The sequence below is a fragment of the Haemorhous mexicanus genome, chromosome 21, assembly GCF_027477595.1.
Source record: "Haemorhous mexicanus isolate bHaeMex1 chromosome 21, bHaeMex1.pri, whole genome shotgun sequence".
Lineage (NCBI taxonomy): Eukaryota > Metazoa > Chordata > Aves > Passeriformes > Fringillidae > Haemorhous > Haemorhous mexicanus.
This window is the reverse complement of record NC_082361.1, coordinates 1,805,839-1,825,285: the sequence shown is the minus strand read 5'-3', so window position 1 is coordinate 1,825,285 and position 19,447 is coordinate 1,805,839. Positions and strand designations below refer to the sequence as shown.

Genomic DNA, 19,447 nt, shown 5'->3' with positions numbered 1-19,447 from the left:
CAGTTCCAGGAATGATCAGCTCCAGCCCAGAGGGTGTGTGACCACCACGGGGAGTGCAGGGCTGTGGGTCTCCAGAGCTCCCTGGCACGGCCCAGAGAGGCTGGGCTGGGAGGACCTTCCTGGGATTGCAAAGTGCAGAATCCTTTCTGCATTTGGACAGGACACGTCCTACAAGACTTGTGTTGCTTGCTGGCTCCCTTGGCAGTGCTCCTGCTCCCACCACAGCCCTGCCAGGTGCCCAGCTGGCTTCATCCTCCTGCCTCTGGGGCTCAGGAGCTGGAGGGCCTGGCACTGCCAGTGCCACCCCCCAGGCACAGGGACCAGCTCTTGGAACCCCTCGGGACTGGGGCTGCCACTCCTGCCTGCATTGGGAGGAGCTGCCTTGGAATAGCACAGGCTTTATGTGCAAAGGGGAGACCAGTGCAGCCTTGTGCTGTCATGCTCTGAATTTATTTATTTATGAATTGCTCTTCTTTATCAGCATATGTGCAGCGACTGGGGTCACACAGGTTCAGATCTGTCCAGTCTGAAGCAAAAAGCCTTAAAATAAACATGGGAACAAGCCTGAAGAACACTGCCACAGCCCTTAATTTTGACTGTAGACCTCTTCCTTCCCCTCTCGACTCTGATGTAATGAAATAAAGCATCTTATTTTCTTCCATTGCCAGGGGCCCTAACTGAAAACAACCCCCTGCTGATTTCTGCTGCTCAGAAACAGGGAGTTTTATTGGCTTTAGTTATTGCATTTTATTCAGGACCTTGTATGTGGGTGAGTGAGGCCCCCGGAGGGATTCCACAAGTATTTGCATTCCATTTGTGTCTTCTGAGTGCTGGCTGCTGGAGTACTTAGGGCAGAGATAGCAGAAGTGTGATCCAGAGCCGATGTGGCTTTTCCATGGAGGGAAGAAGTGAAGATCTGGCCAGGGGCAGGGCCAGGGATGGCAGGATGTCATGGGAAGTGACCTGCAGCCCTCCCCACGGCTCACGGAGCTGCCCAGAGCAGTCCCTGCAAAGTAACTCACCCAGGGACACTGCCTGGGGGAACTTTGACCCCTGACACACCCCAGGGCCAGCTCCTACAGCCTGGCTGGATGGCTCTGCAGCCCACCTGCAGGGACAGGGAGGATCCTGACCCCTGGGACGCTGCTGAGTGTCCTGGCTCCCCCCTCCTTCCCTGCTCAGTTGTGAGGCCAGATTCTGCAGTGTTACTGCTCAGCTTTGGGTGCTGTGCCATAATGGAATTCTCATAATGGGACTTTAGCAGCTTTCCTTTCCACTTCAGAGACAAGGGGTCCTTTCCCAACTGCTGAGCTATAGATGCTCCATAGGGAATAATAACAGCAGCGGAGATTTCCAGGGGATCTTTTCTGGCTTTGTGTTGAGTCCTGCCATGGAATCTTGCCTCGTTTTATATTCTAGTGAATTCTGTAGATCAGCCCAAGTCACCCAAATTCACTTTAACTCTGGCTCCCACTTGGCCCTGGGTTTCCAGGACTCAGCAGCCAGTGCTCAGCTGACAAGAGGGGGAAAAGCAAACACTTGGCTAAGAGATGCTGTAAAACTCAGTGTTCCTGAGATAATTAGTATGTTGGGAAAGAGACAGGAAAGAGAATCAAGCAAAGCCAAGGTCAGCGGCTGCTAATTAAGAATCAGCACCTTGTGTCAGCCTGAGCGGTGGCTTGGAATTGAAACGTACCCTGGGAGAGCCCCGGCAAGATAAAGGTGATCGAGTTACCCACATAGCAGCTAACGGGATTGGAGCAGGGTTTAAAGTTTCATTCCAGCTTGGCTGATAAAAAGGGCAAAATGAGAGAAAATAGCCGAGGGAGGCGCGTGCTTTGCTTCCAGGAGGGATTTTTGCCTCTGCAGCTGCCGGAGCACTGCAGACGTAGCAGGATTTGAGGAAGGGCATCTTCTGGCTAAAGAAATAATAGAAGTGGTTTTAAGTGGGGTTTTTTTTAGCCCAAAGCTCCTCCTCTGGCTTTTTTGGAGGGTCTTGGGGGAAGGTCAAGGCAGTGTGTTGGTCCCAGTCAGAGTGTTGTGGGAAGGTGGGAGCAGTGGATCCTTGCCTACTGCAGGGACGTCTCCTCCCCTCCTCGTGTGCTGTTACACAGGGGTGTACCTGCCTGCCCCAGGGTTTGCCTTTGCTGGGACAGGAGCACAGTGATGGATGTGGATTAAATTATTTGGGCCTCCTGGATTCACAGGGAAAGCTGTTTGTTGAACCTCAATTAAACTTTCAATGCAGAGATGTCCGTGTGAAAAACGAAACAGAGCAAGTTGCATCTGGTGCAAAGCTCCCATCCAGCCACTGGCAGGGAGTAGGACCTGATGTCCCCTCTCCCCAGTGTGGGTTGGAACAGGCTGGACCATGGCAGCTCTGCTGTGCTTGGGGACATTAGGGACAGGACCTGAGACACTGTGTGGCAGCCTGGGGTGCTCCTGCTGCCCCTGCCAGGAACAGGCTGTGACCTTCAGGGGAAATGAAGAATTTCTTAGGGAACGTTATTACTGAGCATGATGTTGTTTTAATGGAAAGGAGTTTAAGAAGGTGCCCGTGGTTGTGGAGGTGAATGAATGTGTGTGTCATCATTTCTCTGTCTCCTACATGGGAGGCAGTCAGAGGGTTAAGGTGGGTAATTTGCACAGTGCCAGTGGCCTCTTTCCATTGTCACTCAGGCGAGTGGTGTCACCTCAGCACCTGGTGCAGTGAGGAGGAGCAGGAGCCAGGCGAGCTGCTCTGTCCATTAGCAGTGCAGAGAACCTGTATCAGCGTTAGCAGGTGCCTGGCATTCCTCCTGGAGCAGGCCTGGCTGCAGCACACTCGGATCAGCGCGTGCCCAGGAGCTCCTGCCCCCTGCTCAGTGAGTGCTGTGGCTGAAGCAGATCTGGAGCTCACTCTAAAATGCTGCTTTTCCTCTGGAATTTGCAGCTGAGGCCAGACTGATGCAGGGGCAGCTGTCAGGGGCTGCTCCTACTCACCCCTTCCATTGCTCTGCAGCACAGGGATTTATCACATCCCATGGATTTGGTTGTGTGCACATCACACCAAGAATGTGCCCAAAATGGGCACTGTCAATGCTGTTTATCTCCATGAAAAGGGAGGAAATGGGAAATTTGAGTATTTCAGTGCATATCTAAGGCTTGTGTCTCAACCATTAACTGGGCACAACTTAAGATACTGGAGCATGGCCCTGGTTTGCAGCCAGTGCAGTTGGACACCAAACCCAGCCATGTTTAACAGGGGAGAAAAGGTTCTGCCCACAGAATGAGAGGCTGACACGAGAGCAGCACTGATGGAGAGGCAGCTGCGGGTCTGGGATGAGTCACTGCTGGGGTGCAGGAGTTGAGGCTCTCCAGAGGTTTATTTCTCCTCATCTCTGAGGAAGTTTGGGCAGGTGGTGAGGCAGTGTGTTCACACAGGATCACCTGCAGCACCTCCAGTCCCTTGGGTGGCTCACAAAGATGGGACCTCTCAGGGCTGGGGAGCTGCAGCTCTGTGGAACCAATGTCAGTGTGTGGTGACCCACCATGGGCTTTGCTTTCCAGGATTTCTTGACTGACCTGATGATGTCTGAAGTTGATCGCTGTGGTGAGAATGAGCATCTCATTTTCAGGGAGAACACACTGGCCACCAAAGCAATCGAAGAATACCTGAAGCTGGTGGGGCAGAAATACTTACAAGATGCCTTAGGTACGTACAGAGCGTTGGCAGGTCTCGCCCAGAGAAGCTGTCCAGGCTGCTCCAGACTGCTGCTCACCTGAGCCCTGATGGCCATCAGAGCCCTCAGCATTTTCCTGCTGGAGGGTGTCCCTGGCAGCAGGTCCGAGCCTGGACACAGCCATGGCCGCAGTGGGCAGCCCCCTGTGCCAGGTGAAGGTGACTGCAGAGCTGGCACCTTCATCTGCTTTCAGAGGAATCAGCAGTGGATGTTTGAGGGCGTTCTGCTGCCTGCCAGGCTCCTGTCTCAGCACTGGCTGTCAGGGGCTGATTGACTCTCCCCCCGTGCAGCCCCACCAGAGACGTGCCCGGCTCCTGCAGCGCTCCCGAGTCAGATGACATCTCCCAAGTCACAGTGATGTGCTGCCTCCCAGAGCATCCAGCACTGGGAACCCTCCTGGTGGTTTTTTTTTTCCAAGTGCTGGCTCTGTTTATGGCTCCAAAAATACTTCTCTTGATGCAAATGAAAATAATTAGAAGCTTCTGCTTCTGGGCAGGTCAGGAAGGAATTGCTGCATGCAGGGAACACAGCACGAGGATGGGGAGAGGCTGCCTTGGAAGCTCTGTGAGCTTCCACTGGATCCACATCCCAGGGCAGGATGAGCAGAGTTTCTATTGAGGTGTTAATTTTTCAGTATGTTGGGTTCCTGCTACTGGATTTGTATAATTTTAGCAAGGAGCAGAGAAGCATAAATACTTTATTAAGAGAATAATAATAATAATAATGAAAACCTTGAGGAAAGGGAAATAATCGAGCAAATTCAGGCAGAGAGCCCACAAGAACAGCAAAAGAAATATTACTTATTTCTGCCTTGTAATGCTTTCTGGTTGAAGGCAAGTCTTTAAGTAGATAACTCATAAAAATTCTCAAAAGCCAGGAGATTAATGATATCAGAGAATTTTAAAATATTCCCTTTTGGGGCTCAGTGCTGCCAGGCCAGTTCCATCTCATGCAGGAGGAACCTGGGGTTCCTGCTCACTGTGGGGTGCTGGTTCTGAGTCACCTTTTCCCAGGGAGATCAATCACCTGCATGTCACAAGGTGCCCCAGGGCAGCGTGGCACTGTCCTTGGAACCATGGAGTGGGTGATGGGGCTAGGGAAGAACAGCAGGCATCACCTGCAGGCGAGCAGGGCAGCTCCAGAGCTCCCTGGCAGAGCTGAAAATACTCTGGAGAGGCTCTCCAGTATGTAATTAAAATTTGTTTTGGCAATAGGGAAGGAATGCAGATTGCAGTGGGGAAAAAACAGAATGGGAAAATCCAAGACAGTTGGGAATTAGGACCAAACCAACTGGAATTAGAAGAAAACCAAAGCAAACCAGTCTCCCAGAACATCACCCAAGCTAAATGCTGCCTCCTCATCCCCGTCACCCTGTCCCCAGTCTCCCCAGTCACTGCTGGGATGAAGGACTGACCCCCAACCCTGAGTGCAGGCACTGTGCCCAGCTGTCCTGTGGTGAAAGGTGGCACAAGAGCAGAAGCTAGTGGAGCAGCTCAGTGTGAGCCTCTGCAGGGGTGAGGAGGAGCAGCCAGGCAGCAAAGAGGAGCACAGGAAGACTCAAGGAAATATTTTTAATTTCATTTTATGTAATGTTCAGCTCAAAATAAGCCAAGTAATTTGTTTCTTTCCTTTAATTACCTATTTCTCCTGTGAATCACAGTGGTTTGTCAGCACCAGGGCACAGGCTGCAGTAGCAGGCCGTGCTACCAATAATTACAGGGCCTGCCAGCATCCTTCCTCCTGGATTAGCCCAAGGGAGCATCTCTGGAGCTGGGGCAAGGGGCCCAGGTGGGTGCTGGGCAGCACAGCCCTGATGCAATATCCAGGAGCACAGGACAGCACTGCCAGCTGGGAACAGGGATGGAATGTGAGCTGTGAGGGCGTGAGCTCCCAAGTTACTGCCAGGCTCTCCTGGCTCCTCTTGGAGACATGGAGAGCCAGAGAGCTGCCCCAGGGGCCACCATGTGCTCTTGTATCTCTCTCATCTTCCCCCAGTGTGATGGGGTGCCAGGGAGCTGCTTGGGCACTGGGGCTTAGGAATAGAGCTGCTTGAAGGCTGTGCACTTCTCATGTCTCCAAAGCCATCACCAACTCTGTTTTACAGGGGAGTTCATCAAGGCACTGTACGAATCAGATGAAAATTGTGAGGTGGATCCCAGCAAGTGTTCATCTTCGGACCTCCCCGAACATCAGGGCAACCTGAAGATGTGCTGTGAGCTGGCCTTCTGCAAGATCATCAACTCCTACTGGTGGGTATGCTGGGAGTGGCACTCCCTCCTCCTGGAGTGCTGTGTCTGTGAGCTGGGACCTGTCCGTGGCTCTGGCAGAGCTGTGCAGGGGGAGCTGCCAGAGTTTGGAGTATCTGCTCTGGGGATGTGGCACCCTCCCAGATTCTCTGGCACCCTTGTATTCAGAGGTGCCAGGGTCACTGGGGCACAGGGACAGGGCAGTGGAACACCAAGTGTGATTGATTCAGAGGTACTTGATGCCAAATGTGTATGAAATTCTGAAATAAAAGGCAGAGATGCACGTCCTGGATCTTCCACCCATGGAATAAGTCAGTCTGGATGGGACAGACAGACCTACACCTCCAGGAGCATCCAGCAAAGCTCCGAAATCCTGCAGCAGGCAGGGGCTGTGGCACCTGTGAGGAGCTGCCCCAGCACAGGCAGCTTTTGTTTGGGCAGATGTTCTCTGGTTGCAGAGTGCTGGAGCTGGGAGGAGGATGCTGTTCTCCCTTCTTGGCTCAGCATCCCACATTCCTCTGGATTAACCCCTCTCTCTCCCAGCCCTGGGCGGTTGCTGGGTGATGGGAGCCCTTTGCCTCCTTGGCCCAAGGCCTGGTATGCAGCTGGAGGCATTTCCGAGTTGTTTGTTCTCAGGGTGAAGGTTCTTGCAACTGGTTGGGACAGGCCCGAATATCCCAAATGGGCTGGTGGGAGGCACTGGATCCTGCTGAGGAGGTGGTGTTTGGCACAGCTGTGCTGGGAGCCAAGAGTGCCTGGGTCTGTGACAGCTGCTGCCTGCAGAGGTGACCTCAAAGGGGAAAAAGACGGACTTGGGACTCTGTTTACTTGGAGAAACAGAAATATTTTCTTTCTGCTTTTTGCTAGCATACCAAGAGACTTTGGTCCTTATCATGAGAGAAGGAGCATTTTTGTCTCACTGCTGGATTTCCAGCCTTTCTGCTTAAAATCTGGGCTTAGTTTTTATTAAAGTATTTAGTAGCAACACTGTTGTTGCAAAGCATCAACGAGGGATAATATTGGAGGAAGGAGGTCTTTGATAACAAGGATTTCTTGTTTTCTCTCCTCTCCTAGCCGTTGTGTTGAGGTCAGAAAACTTATTATAAATAATCTCCCAAGATACTGAGTGTGCCCTCCTGGAAGCTAGGAAGGGAACCGATCCTGCTCAGGGGAAGAGCAAGGAGCAAGAGGCTTGCTCAGGCTGCCATTATCTACCACAGGTACACAAAGGGCAGGTTCTGTACAGGTATCCTATTCCTTATCCTTGGCTAATTAATAACTCTGACTCAGGAATGGCATTTACCTGCTCTCCCAGGAGGGATTCACCACTTTTAGTCAGCAGTGGATCATAATGGTTTGAATTAATGTCTTCCTAAAAATACCCAAAGCAGCACTGAAAGGTCACTCTAAAAATAGGCTTGAAAAGTGACCCAGGGAAAGTCAGGAATGCTTGGGAAGTTTGTTCCTCTCATCCTGCCTTTCCAAGGAAGGCTGGAGCAGCTGAGCTGCTGCTCTGAGTGGTTCCCCCTGAGTCCTTTGAGCTCAGCAGTTCTTGGGGATTAACTGGGCTGATGAGTGTTGGGATTGGCCAAGGTATCCCACCAGCCAACAATCCTGCTTTAAATAGAGCCCTGGAGTGTGTGTGCTCATCTGTGCAGAGAGTCAGGGAGAGGAAAGAGGTTCACAATAACCGAAAATTGTTATAATTATGACATAATTTGGACATCTGGAAAGTTTCAGTGTAAGCAGAATTTCAGCATGTGGAAGCTCGTTACTGGGAAGTTGGGTAATGAATTACGGGCCCCTTTGTCACATAAAGCCAGCGATCCGGATTCCATCCGCTGTGACACCATTAAACTTCCAGGGGCTCCAGCCTGTGACGGGAACGGGCGGGTGCTGCATCTCAGGGGTTTGCTCTGCAGTCACTGCACAACCTGTCCTGATCATTCAAGCCTCAAATTGCTTAAAGGATTCTCCTGTTTCTGGGCAAATACCATGAAGTGAAAGGGTTTTGTCCAATTGTGTGCATCAAGCCAAAGACAGAGGAGAATTTATCCAGCCAAAGACATTGGCTAATGTTATTTGTAGAGCTCAGGTAAAAAGGCTCGTGGGGGTCAAAGTGTGAAGGGAGCACAGAGCAGAAGCTGAACAGGATGCAGCATTTTCCAGGCTGGAGGGTCATCTCTGTGTCAGAAGGTCAGATGGCCTGAAATGGAGCCCAACCCCCCTCAGTTGCTGTGGTGCCTCCACTGTCAGGGAACAGCTCTGGGTGTGACACAAGGACCATGGTTCCTGGCCAGGGCACTGGGATCTGTGTGCCAGGGACACTCGGACCAGTGGCCAGCCCAGTGCCAGCCTACTTCTGGGTGGGAGTCTCCAGCTGAATAAATAACACATGCTGGGAACAGGATAAGGTGGGAACAGGGAGCTGGGGAGGGCTGAGCAGGAACAGGCAGCAGCTCTCCAGTGATAAGGGCTGCTGCAGCGAGCCGTCTGCTGGCCCCCAGGGAATTCTGGCATCCGGGAAAGGCAGGCTGAGGTCTGTGCAGCTACAAGGCTGGAGTAACTCCGGTGGGGCTCTGTGTTTGTACTAGGCACAGTGGGATTTGATCCAGGTGCTTGAACAGGAGTGTTACAATTTGCACAGCCCCCCCTGCAAGCTCCAGCTGTGCCAGAGATTCCAGTGCTGCTGGGGATTCTTCAGGAGATGCTCTTTTTGCTGGCTGAGCTTCCTCTAGCTCAGAGTACCCCATGGCACAGCCACTGAGTCCTGAAGAGTTTCTGTGCACAGTTTTCTGGGATCTTGGCATCCAGCATAAGGTCCACTAGAAGCTGCTTCTCTCACAACTTTACAGAGCAGCTTTGCTTTTACCCCTTGGTGGTTTCAGACTCCTGACACTCCAACCCTGACAGACACTGCCTGTCCTTGTGTCATTTCAGCGTCTTCCCAAGAGAGCTCAAAGAAGTTTTTGCCTCGTGGAGACAGGAGTGCAGCAACCGAGGCCGCCCCGACATCAGCGAGCGCCTGATCAGTGCCTCCCTGTTCCTGCGCTTCCTGTGCCCGGCCATCATGTCCCCGTCCCTGTTCAGCCTGCTCCAGGAGTACCCCGATGACCGCACCGCGCGCACTTTGACCCTCATCGCCAAGGTCACCCAGAACCTCGCCAACTTTGCCAAGTAAGCCAGGCTGTGGGCAGGGCTGGGGAGGGCACAGAACCTCCGGGTGCGTGGGCAGAGCCACGGCGCCAGCACAGAGTCCCACACTTGGCCACTCCTTTCCTCGCTGGAAAGGGCCTGTTTGCTTCCTCTTGGCTTTTTCCCCATATCTCTCTGGGACTTGTTCCCTCACTGTCAGGTCAGGGAGATCATTCAAGTTTCCAAAACAGGACATGTTTTATAAGCAGGAAAACAGGCTGTTTTGACCACATGGACAAGCAGCAGGGTGGCAGTGGGGACTTTGTCCTGTGATGTCCTGCAGACGTAGGACCAGAGCCTGATCAGCAGCAGTGATGTGCTCGACTCAGGAACTGTTCCATCCCTCCTTTGAGCTCTGGGACCTTCCCTGCTATTAAAATGCAGCTGATTGAACTGGGAAGGCCTGAGAACAGAGACACCATCAATTTCTAACTAAGCCCATTGGTTTGATGGAAACAAAGCGAGAGATTTCTGAAAATCTTTCCACTGGCTGTAGCTCTGAGCTACTTAGCCTGAGCTCTGATAACAAAATGATGAGCTTTCTGAAACATGAATGGACAGTTTCTATCTAAAGCTCCTTAGATCTGGAAACTGGCTTAGTGCTCACTCTCACAGTCAGCAATGCACAGACGGGCCTGCGGACGCCGGCAGGAGATGTACAAGTGTGTTACACTAGATGACAGAAATTCTCTGTATTCCTGACCAATCCCTAACTAAAGGGTTTTCATGTTTCCAGCACTTTGCAGGAAAGGCTCTTTAACTAAGCTGACATTAGTCAAGCTGAAGTGATCAAGCCAAGCTGTCCTGTGCATGGCACTGGGCTGAGCCTGTCCCATGGAACCACTGGCACAGCACCAGCTGCTGCCAGGACAGCCCAACCACAAGGCCCTCCCTGTTGTGCTCTAGATCAGACAAAATACTGAGGGTGAAGAGTGTGGAGGGCAGAAGGAGGTGGCAGGAAGTCTGAGGGGACAATGGGGCTAGCCCAGCTGCAGGGGGGACTCTCCGGGGTGATCCCAGAGCAGTTGTGCTGGCATTGCTGGAGAGGGCCGGATCCCTTCCCCCATCTCTCACTGGGCTCCAGTCAGCTGAGGGTGATTGCTATGACAACATCTTGATTTCCAGTGACAGGTCCTGTTTCTGGAGGCTGTGCCCTGACCCAGCAGTGAGACACTGGGTTACCAAGAACTCCTTTGTTTCTCCTGCTTTCACCTTTGTTCCTGATGTGCAGATTGCACACTGATGAGGGCTTATCTGGATCAGGCAGGGGTTAATTTTGGTTCCACGGTCAGTGAGGTGCCCCATGTACCTGCTCACAGCCCAGGGCTCCCAAAGGCTTGGAAGGGTTGAGATGCCAGAGGAAGGTTCTTAGCTGTTGTACCTCCCCTTTCCATGGACTGTGGATTTTTTCCTGATTTAGCTGAAATCTGTGTTGGTCTCTCGATAGGTTTGGCAGCAAAGAGGAATACATGTCCTTTATGAATCAGTTCCTGGAACATGAATGGACTAACATGCAGAGATTTCTCCTGGAGATTTCCAATCCCGAAACCATCTCAAACACGGCTGGCTTCGAGGGCTACATTGACCTGGGCCGGGAACTGTCCACGTTGCACTCACTACTCTGGGAAGTCATTTCCCAACTGGAGCAGGTATCCAGGGGATGACAGGGACAGCTTTCGGGGTGGGAAATGATGGAGAAGTGTTGTTCATGTGATTGAAGAGACTCTCCAGCAAATGGCAAAGCCCATAGTTCTCTAGCAAAAAGCACAAGATGGTGGTGGTAATTGTTCTCTCTTTTCTGCCCAGGGCACTGCCACCAAACTGGGGCCTCTGCCCCGGATCCTGCGGGATGTCAACGCCGCTCTCAGTAACCCGGCCTGTGTGCAGGTGTCGGTCACGGCTGAGCACGCCGCCTCCACGCCCAGTGCTGGCAACAGCATCTCTGCAGGGCTGCAGAAAATGGTCATAGAGAATGACTTATCTGGGTAAGAGACCAGCGGGGCCTGGCCACACAGCAGGGACACACGGAACAGTCACGCAGGGACAGGCAGGACAGGGTGCAGTGTGGAGCTCCCTGATCCACTGACCAGGCTCTCCCATTGCAGAAGTGGTGCTGGATGTAGTTCAGCTCTGACTCTGGAGAGAGCAGTGGGTGGTAGTGCCAGTCCATGGCTCCATCCCCAGTTTTGAGAGCCAAAACTGGGGATGTGGTCTGGGAAATGAGGAACCTGGTGGTTGTGGTCTCAGATGTTGAGATGTGGCTGCAGAAGCAAAGTGTGCATCCTTTGAGGACTCGAGGGACTGCTAGTGCTGACTTTGAGGTGATGGGTGGTGGTGTTAAGGGCTGTGAGAGAAGTACAGGATTGGCCTCGCCTGTCTTTGTGTGAAGTAGGATGTGTGCTGAATTCACTGACATCCAAACCCGGATAGTTCTGTAACTATCCAAGCTTTAGAGGCCTCACAAGGAATTTCAGTCTACTCTGTCCAATTTTTATAATTCTAAGAGTTTTCACTGCTGAGCAGTGATTCACAGACACAGTCACCTACATACTTTTTGGCCTGATTAAGTAAGGAGCTTCATTCATGGGGAGGATGAGGCTTTTGCAGACCTCTAATATTTCTGTTTGTGGAAAATGAAATGGAGCCCACACAAATGGAAAGACTGTACTAGTAAAATAGTTTGTAAGTGGAAATTGCATAATATTTAACAGTTTAATTAGGAATGAAAGGCAGCAATGGCACTGGACTTGCTCTAATCAGAGCTTTCATCTCTAGTGCCTCCCAGCATGAGGTGCAATTATTTAAATCCAGTGCTATAGAGGATCTCTGACAATATGCTTCCTCCCAATACTTGCTTACAATGCACAATCTTTGATCAGCAGAATATTCACATGAAGCTACTGCAAAGCTCTTTCTTTCTATCCCCGAGAAATCAATATTGCATGAATGTGCACTGCAGCAGGAGTGGGGGGATAACCTTCAGCTGCCAGGCTTTAGCTCTGCTGTGTGAGCACTCACCGACCTGGGAGGCCTGGTGTGGACCCAGCCCCCAGAGTGTTCTGTGCGGTCCAAATCCTTGCCAGTGTGCCCACAGGAGCTTGCTGCCCAGGTACAGAGCAGGGAATGGGACTGGCATGGAGACAGCCTTTGGGAGCAGGAAGGGTGACACGCACTGACCCAGAGCAGAGCAGCCCCCAGGAGTGTGTCCCTGAGCCTCGTGACAGTGCAGTGCCCTGCGTGCACACTGCCCTCACTCACCTGCCCTCACCTGCCTGTTCCCAGGCCAGCCCAGGGCTCCACAGCACCCTCCCCACTCCTCACACTGTCTCTGGCTGAGCCAGCCCTATCCCTGCTCCTGCCAGGGCTGGGTCCTGTTCCTGTCCCCATCCCTGTCCCACACAGCTGCGCCACCCTGATTTCTGAGTGATTTCGTTTTCCTGCTCTGGTGCAGCATTCACAACTTTTCTTTTTTGTTTTGTTTTCCTCTCCTCTTCTTACGCACTGACTTCCCCGCAGTCTGATAGATTTCACACGGTTACCATCTCCAACCCCTGAAAACAAGGACTTGTTTTTTGTCACAAGGTCTGCTGGGGCCCAGCCCTCGCCTGCTCGAAGCTCCAGTTACTCAGAGGCCAATGAGCCCGACGTGCAGATGTCTAATGGCAGCAAGAGTTTGTCCATGGTGGACTTGCAGGACAATCGGCTCTTGGACAGTGGGGCCAACGCGCCCGGCACAGCCGACTCGCTCAATGACAGTCAGTCGTCCCTGGGGCAGTTGCAGGGCATATGGACCACACGGACTCAGCAGAACAGCGTGACGGGCATGGCCACCGTGCGCCGGGTGGGCCAGACCCCCACCACGCCGAGCGGCGAGAGCGCGCCCGGCCGGCCCCAGCTGCTGGCACCTCTGTCCTTCCAGAACCCCGTGTACCAGATGGCCGCCGGGCTGCCGCTGTCCCCCCGCGGCCTGGGAGACTCCGGCTCCGAGTGCCACAGCTCGCTCAGCTCCCACAGCAACAGCGAGGAGCTGACGGCCAACAAGCACGGCTTCGCCGGTCCCGCCGCCGGCGAGGACTTCTCGCGCCGGCCGGGGGAGCTGGCCCGGCGGCAGCTGTCGCTGACCGAGAAGGGCGGCCAGCCCACGATGCCGCGGCAGAACAGCGCGGGGCCGCAGCGGCGCATCGACCAGCCGCCCCCGCCGCCCCCGCCCGTCACCCGCGGCCGCACGCCGCCCTCCCTGCTGAACACGGTGCAGTACCAGCGACCTTCCAGCGGCAGCATGATGTCCTCATCGCCCGACTGGCCCGGCAGCGGGGCGCGGCTCCGGCAGCAGTCCTCCTCCTCCAAGGGTGACAGCCCCGAGATGAAGCAGCGCACGATGCACAAACAGGTGAGTTCAGGCTGTCCAAGCCCTGGCCCTGAAAGGGCCAGGTGGGGTTAGCCCATGGAGATTGCTGCCATGGGGGGGATGTGGATCTGAACTGCCACATCAGTGCCAACCTCACAGTGGCATCACATGTGGGGATGTACCTCGGCTCTGGCCCCTCTGGCCTAAGACAGAGGCTCTCTAGGGATAGGAAAAAGGAGCAGCGTCCACTCCCAGTGTCCCTCTGTCACGTGGCACACTGGAGCGTGACGGCGGTAGGTGGCAGAGGCTCGAGGACAATGGCAGCCACGCCCCTGTCTTGCACTACCATATTGTCACTGCTTTGCCTGTCCATGCCCAGGCTCTCATCCCATGCCATAGCCAACCCTGCGCCATCCCCCAGGCTTGGAACAGACCCTCATCTCCTGTAACTAAGAGCCTCCCTGCTGCAGCTCCCGTCCCAGCAGGGCCATGGCACTCCTGGACATTCCTGTTGGCTCTGTGAGACCCTCCCGTAGGAGCGGGCAGGAAGGAGCCCAGAGCGACATTCCCACTGTGCAGAGCTCTGCAGCGATCCCAGTCCCCCACCACGTGCTGGGCTGCACAGAGTTCCATCCCACTGTCTGTGGTGGTAAAACGGAAGGCAGTAGGTCACAGGCCTAAGGCCCTCTGGATGTCCTGCCATGGACAAATGGTTTTTATGGTGTTCATTTATTCACTCTACATTTCAAAACCCACCCTACAGAACATTATCACAGTAAGACCTCTGTGCCTAAAGAAGAGTTGTAAAAAAAAGCGAACACGGAGACTGGACAAGCAGCAAGATTCCACTGCACCCAGACCCTGAGTTAGCTCAGGCCCTTCTCCAGCCTTCAGTGTTGCTGGGTCTGCCTCTCCCACCCAGCAGCTGTGGAACCTGGTCAGTGCTGCCCACAGAAGGTTGTTCATGCTCCTGTCCAGGGCCACTCCGTGATTCCAGTATCGATCCATAAGTGCTGGCATTAGCAGCGCTGTGCAGCAGCCTTTGTGTAACACAATCAATGCTCATTAGGGACAGAGGGCACAGAGCTGTGCAAGGACCAGAGGCCTGGTGGTAGCAGGGTTTCTTCCAGAAAGACAAGGATTCTCCAGGTGGCCATCAGAAAGCTCTGGCCAGGTTCTCTTCACAGAAGATTCCTCCACCCACGCCTGTGATCCTCTCAAAGTTTCTCTTCAGACCTGAAGTCTCAGAATCCCACCCTCGCTCTGCACATTTTATTTGCTGGCTACAAATCCTCATGCTGCCAATATGCAATGTTCATTAGCCAAGTCTGATGCTTCCAATTCATAAGTCTGGAGGTAGAAGACCAGACTGGAAGATGGCATGGGAAAGCCCCTGACCCCAATGAGGAAATGAAACCAGTCCTCACTCCTTCTTACACAGAACCTCCTGTTCTGCTGCCTGACAGTGACTGGGTTTCTCTGGAATGAAGAAGAAAGTTCCTGACATTTCTGATTTGTTAACTTGAATTCTCAAGTCATAAACTTGAATGACCAAGTCATGCAGATCCCATGTGTTCATCTCACTGTTTACTGCAGCTTATAACAAGGCAGGATGGAAAAGAAATAGCTGAAGAGTGACTTCCTTGTATTGTGGTTGGAAAATATTTAGGCCGTGCCACTGGCAGTCCCTGCCCAGGCCAGGACTGAAAGGCAGCAGACATGACTGACCATGGAACATCACTAGTAAGTGATAGTGAACATTTAGACCTCTTCAGCATCCTTAGTGTAGCCTTGGCAGAAAAGAAACTTTTCTTCTCCAAGAAGGCACCTGCACAGTCATAAGGAGAGTTTCAGTTTTCAGATCTTGTTTTATGGAATCCATGGAAGCAAAGATGGCTCTTAACAACAGGAAGACTTGAGAGAACTCTGCTCATGGAGTGAAAAAACCACATCTGGTCACTCTGCTCACCTGCAGCTCAGCACCTTTGCAGGTCGTGTCCTTGTGAGGTGACAGGATCTGCTCAGACACTGGGGCCGTGACTTCAAGCAGGTTCCAAATGCTCCTTGACCTAAAATAATGTCCAACTGCAGAACAGGAGTTGTTCCTGCTCCAGCCCCAGCTGCTCTGGTAGCTCAGCCTGGCTCGTTGCTGTCTGAGCAGCATGGGAGAGGATCTGCTTGGAAGGAAACTCTCTCTCTCCAGCTTCATGACCATTTGTGTTACAGGTTTTTCTTTTGTCATGGTTGTATCATTGTTTCATTGTAGGCCCCTTCTCCTGTGAACCCCAATGCCCTGGACCGCACTGCTGCTTGGCTTTTGAATATGAACATGCAGTTTTTAGAAGATGAAAGCATTGACCCAGATTCCAAGCACAGGGATAAGCTCAGGAATAAGGACGAGCTCAGCCAAGCAGAAAAGGTAAAACCTGATTGGATTGAAACAAGTTTCTGAATAGAGAGGATTTCCTTGAATGTTATTCCCTGAGCACCCTGGGGAGAAGGTGGGCTGTGTGCAGGTCCCTGTGCAGCAGAGAGGGGCCAGGTTGCTCCCTGTCCTATTTGGCCTCACAGGGAGCTTGTGGGGAACATTTGGGAGGCTTTCACACACTCAGTGACTGGAATCACCTTCTGATGAAAGCAAGTAAGAAAGACAGGAGCCAGGAATCAAGTGCTGATGCTGCCCTGAAACAAACTCTGCAGCCAGCCAGTGCCTCTTACTCTCCCATTTCCAACTCACCCAGCTGCTGGGAAGAAAGCTTAAAAAGGGGATTAAGCACACCTGTAACAGAGGTGGAGTAAGGCACAGGCAGCCTCATGCCTCACAACCCAACATGGAGCAGGAGGCAGCTTCCATGTCAAAAAGCTGTTCACAGATCTAAAAATTAAGTCCAAATTTTGGTCTCATAGACAGCACTGGTGCCTGGGGTGACTTTGTGGCACTTCCACAAGCTTATGGCAGTGTCACACACATCAGGGCCTGCCCAGTCAGGGGTCTGCCAGCAAGCCATGTGCAGAGCATTCATTCTCAGCCCCTGAGCCCACAGAGGCTCTGTGCCTCTGAAACAGAGGCGTGCTGCTCCCTTCCCCTCCTTCCTGGGCAAGTCTGGGGTGGGAGAAGCTGGGAAGAGACACAGTAGGCCTGGCTAGGATGAAAAAGAAGGATAAAAATGAAGATCTAACAGTCAGAATCTGGGAAAATCCCATCTTTGCTAATTGCTGCTTCTGGAAGGTTCTTTCTCAGCAGCCTGGCTCTGCCAGGATTGTGGCACTTGAGCATTGATAGCATTTGGGATGTTTCCTCAATGTGCTTCTCTTCTATCACACCAGCACTGCAGACATCATCCTTCCCTAACCCCGTCCTGTTTCCCAGCACAGACGTGTCCCTGGCTTTGTTCCAATAGCCTTCCTGTGCTCATTCTGCTGCGCTGTGTCATTTGGGGGCTGTCACCTCTTAAACCCAAGGAAAATGCTGAGGGCAGGAGTTGTAGGAGCCAGGAGGTACAAGGCAGCAGCTCCCAGCTGCCCCAGGAAGATCAGGGCAGTTTTGTGGGTTCAGCCCATCCTGACTGGGCACAGGGCAGGCAGTGGTGGGGTTAGAAACTCTGATGGCACTGCAACATTCCAGTGCCTGCCCCAAGCACAGCAGGAGCCCTGGCCCAGGCTGTCTCATTGCCATGCAGCATCTTTCCTTACTCTGCTGTCCCATCAGTCACTGACATTCAAGATCACCATTAGCATAACCTCTCTCCCCATTACTGTAAGACCTGAATGGTAACTGAGAATGAGACAAGTGTTCTAGAGACAGGAGCGACTCCTTCAGGCTCTGAGGCCTCTCCTGCTCTCCTCTGAGCTCACTTACGCTGCTCCTATTTTAAGGCTAGGGTAGGTATTTAATCTTTCCTGTTGAAGCAACTCCCTGCTGTCTGACTTTAGTGCTACTGTGCAGCTTTGTTCCTTCATTGCTTCAGGTTCCATGTGCAAACTGTGTCGTTCCTGTGCTGCAGTAAGAGCTTTGCTAAAGGAAAACCGCCTCGCCCAAGTACTTTTGCAGTTCAGGAAACCATCAGCTTCCTCAGTTTCAATCCTCGGGAGCTGCAGTTATTTTTGCAGTGGAGTGCTGCAAAAATATTTGCAGTTATTTTTGAGTGGAGTGCTGGCAGGCCCCAGCAGCAGCCTGGCTGCCCTCCCCTCTCCCTAGGGCTGGTCTGGAGTCACACGGTCCAGGAGGACTCTTGATCTGGGACATGACCCAGCCCATCACTGCAGTGCCTACCCAGGTATGACGGCCAAAGGGGAAAGGCCAAGTCAAGACACAACAGAGTGCACTTCTCTCAGTTCATTAATAACACTTGTAGCTTTAACAGCCTTCATGACTCAGATGGAAGCCTTTTTCCTGTATCTGACTTTAAAAGCAGCTTGCCACATTATCAGCTGCATGTTAATTATTCCTTAAGTTATTCCAGTTGAGATGCTTTTTTAAAAGACTATGTCCAAATATAATTTTTTGAAATTAAAGCAGTTTTCTTGTGCACACACTCATTGGATTTTCCTTTAGCAAAGCAAGTTTACTGAATGCTGTGCTGCTGCGATAGCTGAACCCAGTTTTACCGAGTTCAAAAACTCTTAATTTTTTAAATTGCTTTATGTAATTCTGCTGCTGATTTATAGCTTCACCCAAATGAACAGTATAACTGTGGGGTCTTGGCTTCATGCAGCAGCTCTTCTTGGACTGAACCCTGGTTTGAGATCTGAGTTAAATGCTGGGCCCCAAAAGGCAGCAGTGCTCTGTGCCCTGCTCAGCTGGCACAGTGCCCTTGGCTCGATGAAGGGTGCTGACACAGCAGTGTCCTGCATTCGTCACTGCCCCTTGTGCTCGGTGCCCAGCCTGCCCAAAGCCCCCCCATTTACTGCTGCAGACTGAAGAGCTCCTGCGTGAACCCCAAATCCCACTCTGCAGCCTCCCTGCCTGTGCGAGCCCCGCGCTGTCAGTGTGAGAGGCTGCCCGCTGCCTTTGCCAGGGCCCGCTCTAACCTGCATTTCCCCTGTGAAATGCCAGACTCTGCTAACAGCCCGCTCTCTGCACCTGCCAGCGACCTGCCCGCCCCGCGGACCCGGCATCGCCCCTGGCGCCGCGGAGAAGACGAAGAGGAGGTGTCGGCGAGCGGGGTTGTCTGATACGGGTTTGCAGCTATAGTCTGATACAAGGAGAGGGGCGTGAGCGGGCTTGGGGGAAACCCTGGCGAGGGCAAACCCTACGAGGTAACGTGCCACATGTGTTTTCTCCTCCTGTGTCTGTCCCTGCACGCTCAGTACCAGCAGGACCTGGTGGTGCTGCAGGACAAGCTCCGCATCTCCAACAAGAAGCTGGAGGAATATGAGACTCGCTTCAAATGCCAGGAGGAGACCACGCAGAAGCTGGTGCTGGAGTACCAGGCCAGGCTGGAGGAGAGCGAGGAGCGGCTCCGGAGGCAGCAGGAGGATAAGGAGATCCAGATGAAGGGCATCATCAGCAGGTACAGGGAGATGGGAGTGCTGGGGATGGCAGTAAGGCAGGGCAGCCTGGCTGGCATTAGAGCTCACCCCTTCTCAGGAGAATCAGGATTCTTTCGAGGTGCAGGCAGGTTTCACATATGGGTTTTTCCCTGAGTGTTTCCTGGGACAAGGAAAACCCCGATGTTTTCCTGATGAACAAGGGCAGAACTTCTGGAGGGAAGAGTTTGGAGGCTCTGGCAGGATTGTTCTGTTCATATAGCTATGGCTCTCATCACCATGCCTTACCTGTAACTCTAAATGCCTTTCTCCCACCCAGTGGGAAGTGGTTTACACCGGTCCAGCGCTGTTTCAGTGCAGCAGGTTTCACCTTTACCTGAGCCAAGCCCACTTAGTGCTTTCAGTCAGCCCTCACCACTGGGTCAGCCTTTGCTGGGCTGTCAGTT

General features: G+C 52.8%; 1 protein-coding gene across 7 annotated transcripts in view; it reads left to right on the top strand.

The window, feature by feature from the left end:
• DAB2IP (DAB2 interacting protein) overlaps positions 1 to 19,447 on the top strand; it is a 127,123-nt gene that overhangs the window by 100,652 nt on the left and 7,024 nt on the right. For 6 of the 7 annotated variants that reach the window (XM_059865450.1, XM_059865452.1, XM_059865455.1 and 3 more), the window contains 8 exons: positions 3,550 to 3,694; positions 5,827 to 5,971; positions 8,909 to 9,145; positions 10,611 to 10,812; positions 10,970 to 11,148; positions 12,680 to 13,553; positions 15,778 to 15,930; positions 18,822 to 19,024. In XM_059865450.1, coding sequence (XP_059721433.1) covers positions 3,550 to 3,694; positions 5,827 to 5,971; positions 8,909 to 9,145; positions 10,611 to 10,812; positions 10,970 to 11,148; positions 12,680 to 13,553; positions 15,778 to 15,930; positions 18,822 to 19,024 — 2,138 coding nt within the window. The remainder of the gene's footprint in view (positions 1 to 3,549; positions 3,695 to 5,826; positions 5,972 to 8,908; positions 9,146 to 10,610; positions 10,813 to 10,969; positions 11,149 to 12,679; positions 13,554 to 15,777; positions 15,931 to 18,821; positions 19,025 to 19,447) is intronic. The other variant, XM_059865451.1, reaches the window with a different exon arrangement.